We start from the raw sequence: 22138 nt of genomic DNA on the forward strand, positions 1-22138 counted from the left end.
TTAAGATTTGGTTAAGCATTGTATTCGATAACCCGTGTGTCGGACATTTCAATTAAAGAATTAGTTAAGCGTTGTATTCGATAATCCGTGTGTCAGACGTTCCAATAAGTTCGTAACAGTTGTATTAAAAATTAGCTAAGCCATGTGTTAGTTATTTCAATTAGAAAAATTTTAAGAGTTATATTTTAAGAATAAGCAATAAAATTGTGTGTACCTTATTAAATTATTAAACACCGTGAAAAACGTATGTATATGTGTATATTAGGATTGTTAACTATTGATAATAGTATATCTTTTAAACCTGCAGATAGTTAAGATTATCATTTTGGAAATGATAGTTAATTTTTTATAAGCAAAAATGAAGACATTAAAATTTGTAAAATATTGGGAAATACAATATAATATTTTTTGGGCGTTCGTAATATAGATATTTAGTTTAATTTGGGGAAGGAGAATGAGAAAGTATGGTAGTGTGAAAATAAAGGGGCAGACTTTGACCATTGAGAGACATAATGGGGAAGAAGATGTAATGGAAAAGGTAACGTGGTTACCGGTTCATGACTTAATTAAAGAGTGAAAGGATAGTGATATAAGTAAATATGTATATGGTTCTAATAGGCAAAATTATATAATCAAGCGTTGAGACCGTATAGAGAGCCAAGAGTCTCGTAGAAGGAGAATAGAAATAAGATCTTAATTTTGTAACAAAGATCAGCATATTTTACTTCGGTGTAAATATATTCAATTCTCCGATATTTTTTTTTCAGTGTAATTATATTTTTATATAATAAATTGTATTTTTACCTTTGATTAAGATTTGTAAATAGTAATTATTTTTATATTAAATAAAAAAAATGATGCGTCATATAATTGATTTCTAAAGTAACCTGTAATATGACTAGATAATTTTAAAATATAATATAATTGGTCAAGTCCAAAAAATAATTAGTAACTGTAAGTAATTACCTTTTCATGAATGTAATTAGTAACTGTAACTAGTTAAGTTATAAAAGTAGCTTTAACACTAATAACGAATAATCCGTTTTGGGTATAGTCACCGGTGGGGGCAAGAGGTAGATATATTATCTAATATTTTCTCATCAATGTAATTAATGGTTATTACGATAACAATAAGTTTATTAAGGTCCACATGTTATGGCTAATTTATTTGTAATTTATAAATGACTCAAAGGTTGAAGGCAAAATTGTCTAAAATTCATAAAACAGGTGTTTAATACATACTGGATTACATTTCCGGTAAAATCTGATTTTTAAATTTAAAAAATCGAGCTTAAAAATGATATAGGCTGTATTTATAGTAAACGCGTTAGGTTATTACAAAATCAAGCCAATAATTAGGAATAATTTATAAATAGCGTGGAAAAAATTTGAAGAACATATGTTGCGATGAGTTGATAAAAAATATGCTATACGATGATAAAAATATTAGCTAATTCGATATGATTTTTCTTAATTATCATTATCTATTAATTATAGCTTTGAACGCCTTGTTTTCGATAGTGTTAAAGGTGGTCCTCAAAGATAACGAGTTTATTATAAATGCAGCGCTAATTTGAAGAGAAAAAAAAATTCATTTCTATTATTGTTAATAATCTATGATGGTTATCAATGCCGTTTAAAGTAGTTATACCGCTAATTTTATTTTTTAAAAAAATCATCTAATTAATATATCCTGTGTAGTTGTTCTATGTAACCTGTAATTATGTCCAATCCGCCCTGTTTTTTTTAACTTGAAAAATTCGATATTTTACGAAGTTTGAATTATTTTTTTTAAAAAAAGGGAGATTAGTTTTACTGTATATAAAGTCTAATATCAAGATGTCTCGTTAATATTTACATATTTTATATAAAAATTTTACAAAATCATGACATGTGTGTGCCCCCGATCTCCCTATAACACATTATATAATTCTAAAATATATATATCATAATTTAGACAAATCTATCACAATTAAGTATAATTTGTAAAAAAATAAATAAATGAAGAGTAGAGCAGGCACACGAACGAACCTCCCCATATAAATGTTTTCACGATTTTTTCCTCGTAATAAAAGTTGGTTTAAATTTTCCCGTCTAAAAATATATATAAAAATAAGGTTATTAATTTTTGTTTTAAAAAAATCGAATTTTTTTTTGACATATTGTTATTTAGAGGTAGTGTTGTTAAAAAGCCCGATTTGGGTCGATCATTCAAAACGGCCCAACAAAGATTTTGGCTAAAATAATATTACGCAAGCATCGAAATTTGGCAAATAGATTTCCAAGCATTTCTGCCAGCTATGAGCAAAATCTTTAGGCTTACATAATGTTATTTTGGTTTATAATCTTAAACGGGCTGTTTAACAACACTATTTAGAGGTGTCACCGAATCAATTTTTTTCCAGTTATGGATAGGATCCAAATTTTTTTTATTTACTGTCCAAGTCTGGCACGAGAACTTAGAATTTTTTTATTTATTTATTAACACTCTTTATGAGTAGAATGCAAGCTTAATTAAAATAAAAAAAATTTTTTTTTAATTTATTAACAATATTTCCAACAAATAGAATTAATAATCATTGATTGACAAGTATACAATAAAATTTTACTTTATCCAAAAAAAAATCATTTTTTCTTGAGTTGTAACTTTGTTTAATCTCGCCATTATATTTTTAAAATAAAAGAATATTAATATATTTTAAAAAAATTTATATATTTATGATTTATAAAGCTTCATTTTTTAAAAAAAAAATAACTACGCTAATATATTTGAAAAAAAAAACCGATCAAAAACCGGACATTTTAATTGAACCGATCAAATCTAAATAGAAAAAATCTGGGTCCGGGCCGGTATTCTAATTGTTATTATTTAAAATGGAACGTAAGTTTGAAAAAAATAATAGTAAATATAAATAAACTTCATTTTTATAGTTCTGGTTTGTGGATGAGTTGGCGGTATTCCTGAATCTCCTATTTTTATTATTGTTATAACTATCCACGCCCAAATTGAAATCGTCGCCATCGTTGTCAAAGGCATCCTCTCTAAGATTAGAATCTTCGGGCGCCCACAGGAAAAAGCCACATTGAAGTTCTCTGTTTTTGTTGCAGGTGTAAAATATTTTACCCTTATTGGGTCCGTCCTTCATGACAGTCCTCATGATGGCCTCGTTATTGCAACTACACATCACGATTTTTTGATTGTCAGATGCTGAGTCGGGGTGATTTTTGGTAAGGGTGGAAGGAGAAGAAACTTAATTTTTATTAAAAGTGAAATGAAAAGGGGGAAATTAGTTTAAAAAGTTTAAACTATAGGTATATATATATATAATAAACTTAAGAAAGGTAGCTTATTCTTTCTTTCTCTCTCTTTCTTATTTCATTTTTTCTTAAAAACTTGAACGTGCGAGGATGAAAACTAATGATATTCTCCCTATTAATAGCGAGTTGAAAGATTTTAAGGATAATAAATTATTATAATTTCTTCTTTAACATACTGACATAAGAATAATAATATTCTTTTTTATATGTTACTGTCAAAATTCTCTTGGAAGGATGAAAACATATTGGAAAACGAACGGCTGCCACTACTTCCTTCACTGGGTCTATTCATTTTGACATAATCCGAAACATGTCCTGAACTATTCACCTGCTCAAAATTAGAACTTGAAGGTCTCCCATTATCGTTTGTAACACCATCCGCCCACTGAAAAAAAGAACATTGTGATGCCATATCGCGAGCAGAGCACTTATAAAACTGTCGGCATATGTTCGCGCCTTTTTTGGTGGTCAGTAGTAAGGCCTGGTTGCCGCATTTGCACAAAATATCACTTCCAGCGGAAGGGTTTTGCTTAGATTTGTAATTATCTTGTAAAGTGTTGAGCTTATTATTGGTGCTGAGGGGCATATGGGAGAAAGAGTAGGCATTACTGGCTCGTTGAATGCCCATGGATCCATCGGTGTAATTCTGATTCACGGCATTACCTTTGTGCGAACCGCCTTTCGAGCTCGAAGAATGATCTACCTTGTTATTATTACTACGATCGTTAAATCCGTTCAAATTACCGGAATGAGTAGGCCTTTCTTCCGTCAATAAATATTCGATCTCATCGTCCCATAGTTCATCCCCGTTCTGCATCATAGCAGCCTCAAAATCGTCGTGTTGGTCACCAAATTCTTCGTTCTCGAAATCGTGAAATAAATCACCTTGATGACGAGAAGGAATGTTGTCCTTGTAGACGCTCTCAACGGGTTTACTTTTATTAACGTGGTTGAATTTCAAATCCAGAAAATCGGAAAGTGTAGTGTCGCAACCGCCGATACAAGTGGTGTAATTACGGGGCAAAAAGGCGGGTATGTGTTTGGGGTCAAAAGTGAAGCAGACGAGTTTGAATTTATTTTCTTGTGTTTCATATTTTATAAATTTAAAAAAATTAATTTTATATAAAATATAATACCCTTAAATTGATATCCATCTTTTAAAATTTGGTCATTCAATGGCTCGGCTCAGGTTTAAAGGCTTAACCCCTACATGGACCTTAAATCGGGTTAAACCTGAGTGTTTCTTATATATGATTGATCTTTTCAAAAACGAATACGAATTAGAAAAATATAATTATTTTATTTGACCTTTTATATTTTAATTAAAAATGAATATATTTTTTAAAATAAATATAAATAAAAATTTGATAATAAATTAAAAAAATATGTTTTAAAAAAAAACGTGAGAAAGTGCTTCTAGGTAATCGCACCAGAGATTGATATACTAAGTGACCTAAATATTTCCAATGTAATTCGTTGACGTAGGTAAAAACCTTCCCGAGAATCACCCGAAATTAATCGCATCTTTTGGTCTAATGTTTTTAAGAAATCCCGGGCTCTGGATAGAAACAACGGAGATTAAGGTGATATTAGGAATGATAATATATTTATTAATTTTTCTGATTTCCGCTCTAACCAAAGAAATGGAGCCTAAAGGATGGTATAAACCGATCAATGCGTGTATAATCCCAGGCTAACGGGGTTCCGTTGCTCCATGGAATGAGTGTTATTCCGTCTGGCCTGATGTTGTCCGCGAAATTAAATCCAATGGGTGATGAATTATTGGCTGAGGGGAGAGTTCTAGTAATAATCGAATTTACTGCTTTGTGGCATTGGTGGCGGCCTTTTGAGAAGCTGCAATGAAGAGGATGATGGCCTATGCTGTCGACAAGAAGCTGACATTTGCAAGATAGAAGGCCTTTTCCTATCCGAAATTCTTCATTGAAAAGAAGCAAACCAAGGTTAAAGTTAGGGATAGCCTCGGGTCATTCATAGTCTCAGTTGAAATGTTGAAGGAAAATCACTATTTTGATTTATTGGGGAGGTGATATCTAGGTTAAAGATCTAGAGAAAGCTCCAAAACAGTGTTCGAATAAAAGAATTCAACGGAATGCTGGATTAAAGGTCCCAATCTTGTTGTCTGGAGGATAAAGGTAAGAAAGCATTTTGGGCGTTTGACTTCCATAGGTCTAGGGCCAACTCAAGATGGGGATCTGTAAAGGTGTTAATGTTGATAATTATTCTTATTCCATTCTTTTGAACGAATTGAATAATTTACTATTCGTAATTATACCAATCGAATAAGAATAGTATATTTAATTTCTTACTTCTTTATTATTAGATTCGTATTCGCTCTTGAATAGTTATAGTATTGGTATCCTTAGAGATTAAATTATTAACAGTTTATTGTCCCGATAATTTTTAAAATTCGGTGACTTTACCGACTCGTTTTAGAAATTATACAAGTTTGCATATCCGGACCTTTGGTGGGGGATCTGAGTTTATTGCTTTAAAAAATCTAAAAATTTACTGGGTAGACAGGTATCACAATAACCGGAATCATCTGGAACGTTGATATCCAGAATCGAACGCTTGGGAAACCAAAGACACGCCTTGCAATCGGGATAATTCGAACAGGATAAGAGGAACCTTTCGTCGTGGCGGGTCTCTTGGTCTATTTGAGTCGTCATTCCGTCTTTTGATTTGGGTTGAACTTTTTTGATATACATGTCAGAGTTACAAGCGGGACATGGCCTAATAATACTATTGGGCGTGAAGGAGGGGATACTCATATTCTTTAATTAGTTATGTCACATATAAAAAAAATTGTCAAATTAAAATGTGTTGTTAATTTTTCGACAAAGATTTGTGATAATTAAAACAGTAAAACACGACTTAAATGGTCGCTCATACAGGTAAAGCTCGGTCATAAGTATTCGACGTGTAAAATGATGATAACATAAAAAATTCTAATAACTAGAACTATATGATAGTTCGCGAACCTAAGAGAAGTTAGTATTTTAATTTAACGAATTAGTAATGAAATAATAAAATTTAATTCAAGAAAAAAAATACTTCTGTATGCGTATAATTTTGATCTAGAGTCGTTGGCGTTCCAAAGTAATTGGCTAAAGCTTGGTCCATCATATTGACTTTCGTTTGAACTTCTTGAAATATCTAAACACAAAATTTTATTATATAGAGTAAAAATTGGTGCAAATAGATAAAGTTAAAACAAGTAAGTTTAATTGCTGTTAACATTTCCATGCCCCCCTCCCCTCTCGCCGAAAATAAAAAATTGAAAATATAAACTCCCCTTTTTATAATTTTCTAAATGATGCTTGAGAACGGCATCCTTCTCCTTGGTCCCTTCGCATATGGCCTTAAGATCTCTCTCTAGTTCCGATCTAAGCTGAGGCTTAGCCAGGGGGTAACCAGTGGCGTTATAACCTTCTACCAGACCCATACCCAATTTGCTAGGCAGGAATCCCATGATACTATTGTTCGAGTTTCTAATTTGATTATAATTAAAGATGAGTTAGTGTTTGATCAACTTAAAAAAATTTGAGAATTTTTAGTTTTTTTTAAATTAATTAGAAAAAAAAGGCAGTTAAACATTTTACCTGAAAAAATTATATTTTTAAAAAAAAACTATTATACTGTTTGCCAAGGATTTCTCAAATAAATTTGGTTCAATCGTGAATAATATGTTAACGCAAATATCATCATAAGTAAATAAAAATTGATAATCATAACACCCCTGCCTCCTCTTATTCACCGCCACCTCCCCATGATAAAATAGGTAATATTAGCAATTTTTAAAAAATAATTATACTATAAATAAAATTTCCCCACTAAAAAATTGTTATTCATATTTTTCAATCCCATTATCAGAGCTATTGTGGAAATCTTTTTCTAGTCGTATCAATTAGCCCTAAATATTAATCATGAAATGGCGAACAAGGTAAAATCAACGGCAAAAATAGTGAGATAGGTCGTGGAAGTAAAATTTGATTTAAATCGCGAATTTAATCAAGTAAAATTTTTTGAAACATTTCTATGTAATTTACGCTTTTTTGGGCCCCCTTTTTCTCTTGCTATTAGAACTGTTATCACTTGGAATTTCGCCCGCTTCCTCTTCGCCGGCCACATTGTCTTCGCCTTGATCATAACCGTCCGTTCTAGAAATGTCGTATTGATTTCCGCCTATAAAAAGATGTTGGATTAAATTAAAGGTTTTTCAGGTTTGTTCCTCCCCTCTTTCAAACTTTTAACGCGTGCTCAATAAAATTATTTTATTTTATAACTAGGGGATGTTAATAATAAGAGTTCTATCAAATACTTTTTGATTAAAATCATCGTTTAAAAAAAAAATCTTCAGAACATTTCCCGAGATTTGACGTGATAATTGTTATAAAATTCAATATTAATAAAAAAATAAACAATCCTAAAATGTTTGCTGTGTCATTTAAAAAATATTATTCGAAGAATTAAGACCTCGCTAAGTTTTAAAATATTTTTAAAAATGTTTTTTTTAATTTTCATTCATATATATTTTTTTTAGATAACGATCATATATAATCAGTTTTTTTAGAACATAAATAAAATGCACCTTGACGGAAGTAGGAGGATCAAAACCTAGAAGAAGGTCCAAGATGGTGGTGGATAAAGGTGATAGCGACGGATATGAGAAAAATGAATCCTACAAATATTTATGCTCAGGATAGACAAAATGGAAAAGAAAAATCAGAGGGGAAACCGGTAAACCCGGAAATCGTCATTATACGGAGAAGAAGAAGAAATAAATATTTTAATTTCGAAAAAAATATCCATTTTTAAAAAAATTAATACTTAAAGGAACGCAACCAACGTAACTCCTATTTTTGATGGTTTCTATATGTTCCGCGTGGGTGGCATCGGTTCCTATGCCGTGTTTTTCCATCAAGGTGATTAGGTCCGATTCCGTTAACAATGGCGGAGGCTTAGTCTTGCTCTCTTTCATCTCCAGTGTTTTAGGAAAGAATGTGTCGCCGATATTTAGGTATGGAATATTCTTTGCGTATGAGATAAAAAAAATGAAATCGCGTATAAATAATGTATTTTTTTTTGTAAAAAGAATCTAACAGTGATGAAGGGGGATGTTTTTATGACGCAACTTCAATTGAAGAGTCATCATCGAAGTTTGTAATCAGAAATTGGAACTCCCACAAGAGGGTCATATCTTAGAACCGGAATTATTTTAAAAAAATTCTAGGAACTGAAACTAAAACTTCATTTTATAAGTCAAGATTTTAATCTCTGGTTTCGGTTTAAAGCAGTCAGAAATGTTATTATTTTCCTTATCAGGAAATAAATATAGAGGAAATGGGATGGAGGAGGGGGTAAATACTTTATCATTCCAAGACTCGTAAGGGAAATAAACGTCCAAATAATTTCTTTCGAGTATCATGAGCCCTTTGGTCGTAAAAGTTTCGGCGTCGTTTATCACACATTCTATTATGGTTTCGTGGGCTTGGGCGTCTTTGCTGCAACAAGCTAAAAAGTGGCGGGTTACGAGTTCGTAAATTTGGGCTTCCTTACCTTATACGAAAGATAAAGAAAATTAAAATAAAATTTTTTGCGTTTTGTTAATCCTCAACAACTTTCTTTACAAATTGTATTAATTATAGTGCTGTAAACGTTACTACAAAAAAGAAACGCGTTACCGATACTCGTTACATCTGAAAAAATAGAACGCGTTACCGTTACTCGTTACCGCTTTACAAAAGGAACGCGCGACCGACTTTTCAAAAAAGTAACGGGCTACTCGTTACTTAAAAGATTAAATGTTATATATAATGCAAAAAAATAAAAAAATAATAATTTTTTTCCGACAATATATAGTAAAATAAAACTATTCAAAAAGAACATATAAGATAAGATCTTTTTATAATAAAATTTTCATATATAATTATAATATGAATAAAATTATACAAAAATAATATATTATAAGATAACATCTTTATGTAACAATTTTTTATTTATTTTTAACAACAATTGATTTTCAAAATTTTGATCAGATAAACATGAGCACTTAGTACTCAACACAGCTTTTGCCGTGCTAAACACACGTTCAATTGGCGCAGAGGATGGGAGAGTGGTGTTATATTTAATAAACAAAAATTTCAATTCGGGGAATTTATTAAAAATATTTAAGGAAATATCTTTATTTTGAAAAAAGCTTGAAAGATCATCTTCACAGAGATCTTCATTCATTTCCTGATCAAAAAAAAATTTATCATTATCTGAAAATATTCTAGTGTGTGTTGGATAAATGAATCAATATTAATTCATTCTTTACCTTCAAATGTTTTTTTAAGTTTGCTACTTGACATTGACGTTGAAATATTTGCGTTGGGACATAATTTACATTTACAAAGTGTAGACTTGGTACCATTAATTTTCTTAATTGGTTTAAAATATAATTAAAATTAAGGCCAGGGAAGGATTAAATCTTCTTCATCTGAAAAAGTAAGTACTATGGACATAATATTCTTTTAAAACAAATTATAAATTATTTAATAATATCATTATATTTACTTTGAATTTTGTTTGAATATTAATTTCGACCAGAGTTGTTAAAGTAGCGCGCTATCCTTTTTGGTAGCTATAGCTAATAGCCGCTACTTTTTTAAAAAATATAATGAATGTAAGTATAAACATGAAAATTTAAATATAATATCATAATTAATTATAATTTTATAATTTATTATTTAATTTTGAAATTTAAATTTATTTTCAATTTTTAATTTATATTTTCAATCTGTGTTAATAATCTAAAATGGCATCGCCCATGGATATCCAAATCCTTGAAAGTGATTCAGACATGGAAGATTCAATGGAAGAAAATGTACTTAATAGCTCTAATAACGATTTCCCATTCCCTAGATTTGAAAAATTTTTTAAAATAAATATTAAAACAAAATCTGGATTTAAATTCCTGTGCTTAAAATGTAAAAAAAATATATCATCAAATCAATCGAGTAGCTATAATATGAAGAAACACCTAAAGGTAAATTGTTATTTTTACATTATAATATTATTTATTTTATTAGACTGTTCACGCCAATTGCTATAAGGAAATAGAGAAACATATAAAAAATTTTGGCATAAGAGAATCTTCATTCAAAAAGACAAATACTATCCAAACCAAATTAACTGATAATAAACATGCCAATATTTCACAAAAATTGGCTGATAAAGTAATTGTTGATTTTATTATTGACACAGTTCAGCCATTGTCCTTGGTTGATAATCCATCATTTACTATGATGATTAAAACTTTATCCCCTGGCACAACAGTTTTATGTCGCCAGACACTTATGAATAAAATAGCCGACAACTTCAAAGTGATGAAAGATGCTCTAATAGTAGAGTTATCAGATATATCTTATGTATGTATACCGGCAGATAGTTGGACACATAACAGAAGGTAAAAACTTATTTATATTTATAAATTGATCTGATTAAATATTTTTAGAGCTTCCTTGCCCTCAAGTGCTAGTGTCGAGAGATTATTTAGTAAAGCAAAGCTTATACTTTCTGATCGTCGCTCTAGACTTGGGGATGATAATATTGAAATGATATTATTATTAAAATGCAACAAATTTAAATAAATATTTATTTATATTGCTTATTTTTTTATAATCTAAACTAACTATATTTTTATATTTATAAATGTTGATTTTTATATAATATTTATTATACATTTAATTATAAGCAAAAAAAAATAAAAAAAATTTGTTTCATTTGTTTCTAAAATTTTTTTTATAAAAAGTAGCTTAAAAGTAGCTAATAGAGCGCTACTTTTTTTGACAAATAGCGAAAGCGGTAGCGCGTTACTTTTTTTGACAAATAGCTATAGCGGTAGCGCGCTACTTTTAAAAATAGCGTTTAACAACTCTGATTTCGACTGATAATTTAAAAAAGAGAATTTTAAAAAAAATGTTGGAAGTGGTTGATATGAATTAAAACTCGACTTAAATTATTAATATTAAGAATTAAAAAATAAATAAAAGTAATTTTATAATACAATAAAATATGTTTTTCTTTTTATTGATATTTTTTAAGAAAAAATATAAAGTATCGAGTAAAGTAACGTTTTGCGTTATCTTTACTAAAAAAAATAAACGCGTTACAGTTACTCGTTACCTTTAGATAAAGTAACGTCGTTAGTAACGACTTTACTTTTTTGACGTTACTTCACAGCACTAATTAATTATATAGTCAATCTAAGCTTAATAAATAAAAATTAATGTAATACCTTCCAAAGAATTGGAATATTTGATGGGATGAATGGGAGGGTGGGCCTTGTCTGTTTTGATCCCATTTCTGGGCATAGGATAATTGTCACCTATATCGTTTAATAAGCGACTAGCGAAATCTCCCCATCTAGCATCATTGACTTGAGCTTGGATCTAAATATACATATGCACATATTTTAAAAAAAATCATTTTGTGTAAAGATTGCTCCCGTGATTTTAAAGCGTGATATATTAAATAGATCCACTCTTGAGGTTTATTTGATATTTTAGCACCCTCCCCCCAACCCCATCAAATGGGCTATCTGAAATAGAAGCCAGTTCTCTTTCATCTATTCCTAATGACTTAGCCAGATTTTAATACGCCACTATGGAGGGACTTATTAAACTATCTAAATTAATTATGACAACCATAATGCCATCGAGTGGTAATCTTTCCGAAGCCTAGATCCCTTCGTAGATCGTAACAAATAATATTATTGCATAATATAATATTACCAAAGGCTTGAGGGACAATTCTTTAGGGAAAATATTAGTCTCCGTTCTCGGGTAACTTATGAAACCTTTTTGATAGAGCTTTTCCGCGATCGTCATCGTCTCTTTAGCGCCGATCCTCAATTTTCGAGACGCCAACTTCTCTGTTTTAAGTGGGAAAAAAAAGTAATAAAAAATAAAATTAAACGAATATTTAAATAAATAGAAATTGCCTGATTTATAGTATTCCAATTTACTAAATATAAAATAAATTGACTACCCAATGCTATCGTGTCCATGGCTACGGGCCTCCATTTAGACTTGGGTTTGCTTTTAATGTCGGTTACTTTGGCCAAAGAATTTTCCATACATATACTGTACATCGCCTAAAATATTTTATAAAATAAAAATTTTAAAACGTGGTTTGTTAGTCATGATAATTATACGCAATATTTTCTTTTTAAATGGCAATTTTGGAAACTTAATAGGGCTAAATTTAAGAGACCTAACCTGTCCCTTATAAAATCTCCTAGTATCGGATGGATCTGGTTCTAAAAACAAAGTTTAAACCTCCATTTGTCATTCATTTCATAAGGATAAATCTAGCATTTATTTACATTTCAAAAAAACAAACTCTAGGAACTTAATCCGATCTACGAATGGGAACAAAACATTTATTCTTCATTTCTAGGATCCTGAATTTTTTTTATTTAAGACCAAGTTTCATATTCCATTTAATAGTTTGATTTCCTTTCTTTATTTCTTTCTTGCTTTCTTTCCTTCCTTCCTTCCTTCTTTCCTTCCATCCTTCCTTCTTTCTATCTTTCTTTCTTTCTTTCTTACTTACTTTCTTTCCTTCCTTCCTTTCTTTCTTTCTTTCTTTCTTTCTTTCTTTCTTTCCTTCCTTTCTTTCTTTCTTTCCTTCTTTCTTTCTTTCTTTCTTTCTTTCTTTCTTTCTTTCTTTCTTTCTTTCTTTCTTTCTTTCTTTCTTTCTTTCTTTCTTTCTTTCTTTCTTTCTTTATGTATGACAGACTAAAAATTTTAACATTTTACATTAAAACAACCGACCGAGCAGAAAATCATATTTGAACTTATGTGTCATATAATTTTTTTTCATTATAATAAATAATATCTAAGGAAGTAAAACTGTTTTTTAACGCAAGTGGAAAAAAACAAAACACAGGCTTTAATATAGTATTCCGTATATACTCAGAAGCTAACAACTGCTGTGGGATAGCAGGTATCAAAGATATATTAAATCTATATAAATTAAACAGAAGATTACTATTATGACTAAATTAATTAATAAATGCTTACTATGAAAAGAACCTATAATAACATGACATAAATATAATTTAATTAACTTAATTTTATTAATTAACTTTTATTACCTTTCACTTGATAGAATCACCGTACAATTAATCGGAACTCATCCTTTCTATAATTAATTTATTACACTCTATCTAAATCAAAACAAATCTCCTTTCTAATATTATTTAGCACGCTAGATTTAAATCAAACAATTCTCTGTGTTTTATTTTAATTTTGGCCAACTATATATATACATTTTTGATATTCAAAACAAATAATATTATCTTTAGTTTAAAGTTCATTTACAATAATATTTTCCATAAAATAACATTCAAATTTATAAAATTAAATAAATATTTCATTTGAATACAACACCTCCCTCTTTGAGATCTAACTGGCCCCCGTATTATTCGACGATTCTACCCTCTCTCGCACTGGTAAAATGGGATTACTATTCGATGTCATCTCTACACTTGGGCAATATCTTAACTTGTGTCCTCCCCCACAGGCCCAACATTCCAGCCTTCTCCTTATTCCATACGGTTCTATCCTACGCTCGAATCTTGGCATTCTAGGCACCTCTTGTAACCATTCCCCATATCTTTGCTGTGCCTCCGTTCTTGTTGCCTCTATCCATCTGTTGGACTCCGCCGATCTGTCCACTTCTCTGATCTCCATCTTTATAATCTTATTCCCAACTCGGAAGTATGATGCCATCTAAATAAATTACTTTATAAACCTATATATATTCCTCTAACTCCTAATTATCTATACTTCCTTGTATTTTCTCATAAATTATGAATCTCATAATTAGGTCTATACCATTTTATTTCATCCCAATTTATGATTCCCTCAATTAAGTCTAACATCAATTTATTCCTTTATAAATTATGATTCTCATCAATATGTTTATCATCAATTTCCTTTCTTTCGAAACTATGATTCTCATAACAGGTCTATCATCAATTTATTTCTTCTAATTATTCGCATATTTCTCATTTCTCTAAGCTTCTAAGTCTTACTTGCTTCAGGTGCCTTGTAAAGGTTCCTTCTTGTCCTTCAATTTCTACCTGGAATGTTGGGCCTGTGGGGGAGGACACAAGTTAAGATATTGCCCAAGTGTAGAGATTACATCGAATAGTAATCCCATTTTACCAGTGCGAGAGAGGGTAGAATCGTCGAATAATACGGGGGCCAGTTAGATCTCAAAGAGGGAGGTGTTGTATTCAAATGAAATATTTATTTAATTTTATAAATTTGAATGTTATTTTATGGAAAATATTATTGTAAATGAACTTTAAACTAAAGATAATATTATTTGTTTTGAATATTAAAAATGTATATATATAGTTGGCCAAAATTAAAATAAATATTTCATTTGAATACAACAAATATCATTTAATGAAATACTGGAATATTATATTTGTATTAAAATTAAATTTTCCGTCCCTGATTAATAATTTTTTAATCCCAGATCAAAATCAATTTTTTTTAAACTTTTAGTTTAAAATTACAAAGGTTACTCAACTAAGCAAGCACTGTGGTCGAACACCTTGACCCTTTTCCACAAAAATTCGATTTCTTTGTTGTTGTCGGGGTTCAAGTAAGTCATACTTATCTTCCAAAATGGTTCCGATATGAAGTTCTCAGCCTCCTTGTACCTCTCTACAACCAAACCCAGGGTGGGAAATTGACAGCTTCCGTAACTCATTAAACTTTCTTTCAGGTCATGAGGGAACACTTTTTGAAACCTCAAAGTTTGAAAACGCGTGAAGGCTGCGCCTGTTATCATGATAAAATATAGAAAAGATACCCTTTGGTAAAAAGCAGGGTTTATAACAAAAATCTTAAAATGAGCATTTGAAGATTGTTTTAACCCAAAATTTTGGGCAAAAATCTGTGAAGATCAAAAAAATTAAAGATCTTTCGTAAAAAAAAAATCTTCAAATTTTTTGATCTTCAAAAGAGCAAGGATCATTGAAGATTTTTGAATTTTGAGCAAATGTTAAACCCTGGTAAAAAGTTATATTATATATATTAGTCCCAGTTACAACTCGCTTACCAGGTTAATCTTAAAAGTGCGCATAAATTGAGAGTTTACGATTTGCCGCGCACTTTTTTAATTAAAAAAACGTAACGCAATCAATTGTTTAAATATGGCGGATTCAAATTTTTTTAACTAAGGCCTAATTTATAGTAAACGCGTTATCTTCGAGCGTTGCGTTATTTACCGCAGGGTTATTCTAAAATAAAGCCAATAAATTAAGGTATAAATTTATAAATATGGAGCGTTATAATGATGACGCTATATAAAATTTGAAAAACATATGTTGCGATGCGTTGATAAAAAATAAGCGATACAATTATAAAAATAATAGCGAATTCGATAAAAAGGTTATATGATTTTTTTTTATAAATATTATATAAAATAATTATCCCTATTTTAGCTTTATCTTAACTCAGTTTTTAAAACTGAATCAGCTGTAATAAAGCTGAGTTAAATAACGCAACGCTTAAACAAAACAGGTTTACTATAAATGCGATCTAAGTTACAAAAAAAAAAGAATTTGTTTTATAAACTATATTATAGCCTGCCTTTTTTTAAAATTTCCTTAACTTGTAAATATTCGTTTTTTAAAGGTAAGTAAGTAACATATTTTTTTTACATTTTAAATAATATTGCAAAATGAAGAATAAAAAATTAATGCCAAGTGATAAATTGACCAATTTGCATGTTAACTATTTGAAATGCATTTTGGCGTTGGCAACGCAGAGTTGGAACGCTTGATTTGGGCGCACTATTAACCCTGCATTCATAGTTAGCGCTAATTCATGGCAAAGTATGTAAAAATCAGGGTTGGGCAGTATCGCGGATATTTTTATCTATTTTTTAAAATTTTGGAAAGTATCTTGTATCCAGTATCTAAGATACATATTATTTAAAAGTATTTGTATCTTAACCAACTTTGTATTCAAAAAGATACAGATACTTTAAAAAAAATTTATATTGGTTAATTTAAATAGTATTAAAATTTAAAATGATATTGTTTTAAGATTTAAATGAAAAATTTAATCAAAATTTAGATATTTTAAGATAATTTTTGATATATGACGTTGGTCGTCATATAGCAATTTGCTAACAATTAGAACTACCATATTTGAATCGTTTTATATCTGTCTATTTTATAATTACGGAAGAAGAAAATACAATAATATGTTTATCTTCGTCTTCAGATAATTCTTCAACCGAAAATTATAACAATAAATTTAAACTAAGCATACTTAATGACAAATTTTTTGAAGTACTTCAAGATGATCATAATAAAGAAATTCATCGTGACTTTGGTATTGACGAAAAAATTATAGCAACTATTACAGATAACGGCTCTAACTTTAAGAAAGCTTTCAAGGAGCTTGGATATTCTATGGAAGCTGTAGAGAATGACTTTGACATCAATGATGATGAATGTATAGAATTCGAAATCATTGAAAGTATTATTTAATACTTCTTTAAAATTTATTATGATATTATAAATTTAGTTAAAAAAATTTATTCAAATAAAATTATTTATTTATTTATTTAAGGGCTAAAGAAGCCTCAATAACATTGCCTCAACACATTCGTTGTTTGTGCCATACGATAAGTCTAATTACTACAACAGATGTCGAGAGAGCTATTAAGGATTCTCCTAACATTTCTAAAATTCATCATCCTGCAATAGCTAAATGTACTAAGCTATGGAATGCAAATAATAGGCCTAAAACTGCAGAACTTATCAAAGCAGTTTTAGAAAAACAATTAGTTACACCTTGTTGCACTAGATGGAATAGTTTGTATGATAGTCTTCATAGTTTATTAAAATTTAAAGGAGAACTTAGTAAATTATGTCAAAAATTAGAATTACCTAAATTAAGAGATATTGAAATTCAATATTTAGAAGAATATTGCAATATAATGGCCCCATTGGCTATAGCGATTGACAAAATACAGAGGGAAATCAACTGCTATTATGGAGAATCAGCTCCAATTTTAAATGTCGTTAAAAAAATTACAAATTTAATTCAAACCAATCTACAATTTTGCAAACCATTAGCTATTGCCAGAGAAAATTATTTAAATAAAAGATTTAAAAATATATATGATTTTGATAACAATTTTAAAAGTGCATTTTTGGCAACTATTTCTCATCCCTATATTAAAAATCGTTGGATTGATGGTGAAAAAGAAAAAAAATACCTTCAGGATTTGTTATTACATGAAGTTATAATTGTTTTAAATAATATTGAAATTAATACTTCAACAAAATCTTCAATTGATGAAGATGATGATTACTTTTGCCATAAAAGTACCACATCCAATTCTAATAATTCAATAAATGATATTGAAATAGAGGTCCTAAATTATATGAAAGATGACAGGCGGAGTATAAATATGTTAAATAGTTATAAATATATAAAAGAAATATTTATTAAATATAACACAATATTACCCTTCTCAGCCCCCGTTAAAAGATTATTTAGCTTTGCTAATATGGTTAATAGACCAAATCGTCAAAGATTGAACGATAATTCATTTTAAAAATTAATAATATTAAAAAATAATGCTGATATATGATACTGATTTATTATTATTTACTAATTATATAATTATTAAATGGAATATCGCATTATCTTTTATAATAAATTTGTTATTTTCTACAATTTATTTTAAATATTTTTTTATAAATTTATATTATAGATAAGAAAATAAAGCTTTATACATTTTGATTTTGACTATTTAAAGTTTTTTTAAAAAGTATCTTGTATCTTAGATACTTTTTTTTAAAAATACAAGTATCTTGTATCTTATTGAAATTTTTCTAAAGTATCTTGTATCTTAAATACAAAATTTTATAAAGTATCTGTATCCGAATACAATTTTCTGAAAATTTGCCCAACCCTGATAAAAATGCACAGCATACTTTTTATACATCACCCACCAAGAATTCGATTTATATCTAGTTTTTTAATTATGATTTAAATATAAATATAAATTTTATATACAACCCAAATACTCCTAAACCACCTAAAACCAAACCCGATTGATATTTTTAACAGGTACATAACTTTGCTTAAAATGGTAGCAAATTGGTAAATGTGTTTTTTGCCTTTAAAAATATACACAATATTTGGTAATTTTTTTACATTTAAGCAAGATGGTTCATGACTTTTTACATTTAAAAAAAATGTCATTTCAATTTAAATAACAATGCATTTTTTATTGAAAAACACAATGCTAAATACCTACCTAACTAATGGATTAAATGAGTCTATGTTGAATAAAACTTTCTTGAGGAAACCACCTTAAAGTCCCCCGCTAATTTAAGGAAATTCAGAATATGGTAATAATTTTATATAATACCTATCCTTAAATCAAATTCTTGTCGTGCATCAACAGCATTGTTGACTTTTAAATTGAGTTGACCTAAAGTCTCACAAGCCCTTGATATTGATTTAGAAGTTATTTCAGAAAATGTGGCTCTATAAATTTGTAATGCTTGTTTTACAGATTCACATACTTTTACAATTTCACATCCTATATTTTCTCCTTCTCTATCACAATCAGTCCATATAATTAAATACTAAAATGTATTTATGATTATATTTTAATATAAATATTACTTTGCATTTAAGAATTTCATGCTTTAAAGTTTTTTCGATATTTAAACCATCCTGGATTACTTTTTTCTCTATAGGGGCATCAAATAATACCAAGGGTGAACATGAGAACCATTTCTTATATCTATCTAACTAGCATGATCCAAACTAACATTTAATAAAGTATTTTACCTGGAAATACATAATTCATTAAATGTCCTGATACAGATGTCATAACCATTTTGCAATTTTGATTAAATAGTTGATAATCATATTCATATATTTTATTAAATTTAGAAAACCCCTCTCTTTTTTTAAACCTACATACAATTGATATATAGTTAAGTTAATAAATAAACTTTCCATTCGACATATAATAAGCAATGGATTTAGCAGCATCATTTTTTTCAGCTACGTTCAATATGTAAACCATTTTATTTCTATTTCTACTTATACTTATAAATCTTCTGCATGTTATTACAAAATGCAGCATAAAAAAATTTAAAAATCGCTCATATGATGAGAGAGGGATAAATGAATGTACACAACAGTCTGTATACGTGTTTAGCATATAAGAATTTAAGTAATACCCTGCATCAGCGTCTACATGACATGATTTTCTCTAGATCCATGCAAATCCTTCTCAAAGTTAAAAAAATTTTCGCCGCCATTTACACATTATTAATTATGCCTTTTTAATTATAATGATACACCTTTCATAAGTTTTAAAATAATAACTTAGATTAATAATGCTCTTTTATCAGCTATAAAAATATTGTGAATGCAATGAATTATTTTTAGAACATGAATTCAATCAAAAAAAATTCCTCATTTATTTAATAAATGGGGTAGTTTCATATATCACATAGTATAATTCATAACATACATTTATTTATACATACATTTATATCAATAAACAAAATTATATATCGGATATCCTAAATATAATAAATTAGGTAACTAACCTTACAAACATAACACATAAATATATATAATTATATAAAACATAATAAATTCCTAATTACTATATTTCCCCTTCATTAATTGAAAGGCATCCACAACTTAAAGTTTCTCCTTAAAAAATCCTTATCTTTGATCACCATTTACCTTTACAAGGTGTTACTACCTTTTTCAAACTCCATTCTTTTCTCCCTAATTAAAGTTTTGATCTCCAAAAAAGCAGCAATATTAGCTTACATCGTACGAATGATCTCGCCGTAGAGTATCATTATTGTTTCCTTTGTTTAATCTCACCTAGAGTATCAATATCGTTTCTCTTGTTGATTGATCTCACCAAGAGTATCAATATCACTTCCCTTGTTTATTGATCTCACTATCAAGATCTCTCATCGAGTATCCTTGTGGAGGCCTTTGTATAATTGATCTCCATCGGAGTATCGTTATCGAAGCCATTGTGTGCTTTATATCCCACCGTAGTATCAATCTCGATCCCACTGGAGTCGCTACTGATTCTATGGTATATTGGTCGATATTGTACTTGAACGGCGCACGAGGTCACCGTTATTCTAGAACTGGCCAAGAGATCCATCATCCTTGGATGAACCATGAGGTAACTGTTATCTCAGAGCTGGTCATAAGATCATTATCATCCTTGGATGGTTATGATAAACCATATCCCTAAATCGTAATGTCAACATTAGTCCTTTAACCCAAATACAGCTACATCTGGCTAACGGAAACCACATTAGTTTTGAGTAGGTAACGTTATGACATGTTTTGACGTATTACAACTCCGTCAGTTTTTAAGATTTATGAAATTTTTCAGAATGATAAAATAACTCATTCTTAACGATTCTGCTAAGTTTTATAAATTTTGATGGGTTAGAAAATATTTTTTTGATATCAAACGATATTGACCTGGTCTGTCCAGGAACCTATATTTATGTACAAAATTATTTAAAATAAATAAATTTTAATATTTAAAATAAATAAATTTTAAAAATTTGAAGTTATATAATTATAAAAAGATAATAAAGATCCGAAAAAAATATTGAAAATCTTCCCATATGATCAGCTGATCAAAAAAGCATTTTTTTAGATTAAGATCCGAACTAATAATTTTTTTGGAGTGATAAAAAGTGCAATATTGAAATCGGAATATTTATAAATATTGAAGGATAATAAACATCTCCTAAAGGTAAAATAATTTTTTTTGTCTAAGTCGAGTCCTATTTGGATTCAAAATTAATTTTTTAATCAAGGTTCCAATCTGAAAAATGCCTTTTCCACCTGATTCAAAATTTTATTCTATTTTTAGTCACGATTTTGGCTCGAATTTTTATTTTAAGCCCAATCCGGGTTCAAAAATTTTAATTAATATATATACTGCCAATTTTTGATAATATATGAAAAAATCACTAAACAGATAAATTGCAATTAGTAATTTATTTACCAGCACTTGCAAGATAATTAAAATTAGATGTTAATTAATATTAAATTGAACTATTCGTCGCCGACTTTATAACTTTGTTTCACTATCACAACCCGAGTTAGTGATATAAAGTAAATAATATTTATAGATTAAGAAGAGAACAATTGATAAAAAAGCATTTTAATATATTAATTTAAGATAATTATCTCGATATTAATATTGAAATACTCTTTCTGTTCTTAATCATGGTCTGAACTATTACTTTCATCAAAAAATATACAATAAATTATAATAAGTTGATTTTGGGTCGATAGATTTGGTCCATCAGATCTAGTGTTGTTAAATTGCCGGGTCGAGTCGGCTTGGCAGAAAACCCAGTAGGGTTTGAGCCGAAAAAACGACCCTTAACCCGAGCAAACCGATTTAGCCATAGATCAGACCAGACCCAACCTATAAGGTCTCATGAGCCGACACATCTGGTCGGCTTGTTGGGTCGGCCTGCTGGGTCGATTGAAAATTAAACCAGTTTGTTTTAATCCGGGTTCAATGTTTTTGATATTAGAAAGATGTTCAAAAATCTTTGGTTCTAGTAATAAATTGTAACTGTTATTATATCTTATTCCACGAGGAAAATATAAATTGTAAAATTTTTTTAAAACATATCTTAAGCCTAGTTAAATTTTTAGATACTAGAATGATGTTCTAA

The 22138-nt window shown here is 29.1% G+C and overlaps 1 protein-coding gene across 1 annotated transcript; it reads right to left on the reverse strand.

The window, feature by feature from the left end:
- Positions 1-1908: 1908 nt before the first annotated feature.
- Positions 1909-19473, reverse strand: LOC135924026 (DNA topoisomerase 3-alpha-like). The gene is made up of 17 exons (XM_065459074.1): positions 19400-19473; positions 19233-19360; positions 19065-19189; positions 18805-19024; positions 14932-15185; positions 12373-12478; positions 12117-12256; positions 11621-11774; positions 8708-8898; positions 8170-8371; positions 7389-7524; positions 6578-6830; positions 6394-6495; positions 5849-6113; positions 3532-4398; positions 2919-3250; positions 1909-2094 (listed from the first exon to the last, which is right to left on the reverse strand). Exons 1-17 carry the CDS (start codon positions 19471-19473, stop codon positions 2050-2052), a joined length of 3594 nt encoding a protein of 1197 aa, XP_065315146.1. The 3' UTR covers positions 1909-2049.
- Between the last annotated feature and the right edge of the window lie 2665 nt (positions 19474-22138).

The sequence above is a fragment of the Gordionus sp. m RMFG-2023 genome, chromosome 2 (assembly GCF_954871325.1).
Source record: "Gordionus sp. m RMFG-2023 chromosome 2, tfGorSpeb1-WG-v2, whole genome shotgun sequence".
Classification (NCBI taxonomy): Eukaryota; Metazoa; Nematomorpha; class Gordioida; order Chordodea; family Parachordodidae; genus Gordionus; species Gordionus sp. m RMFG-2023.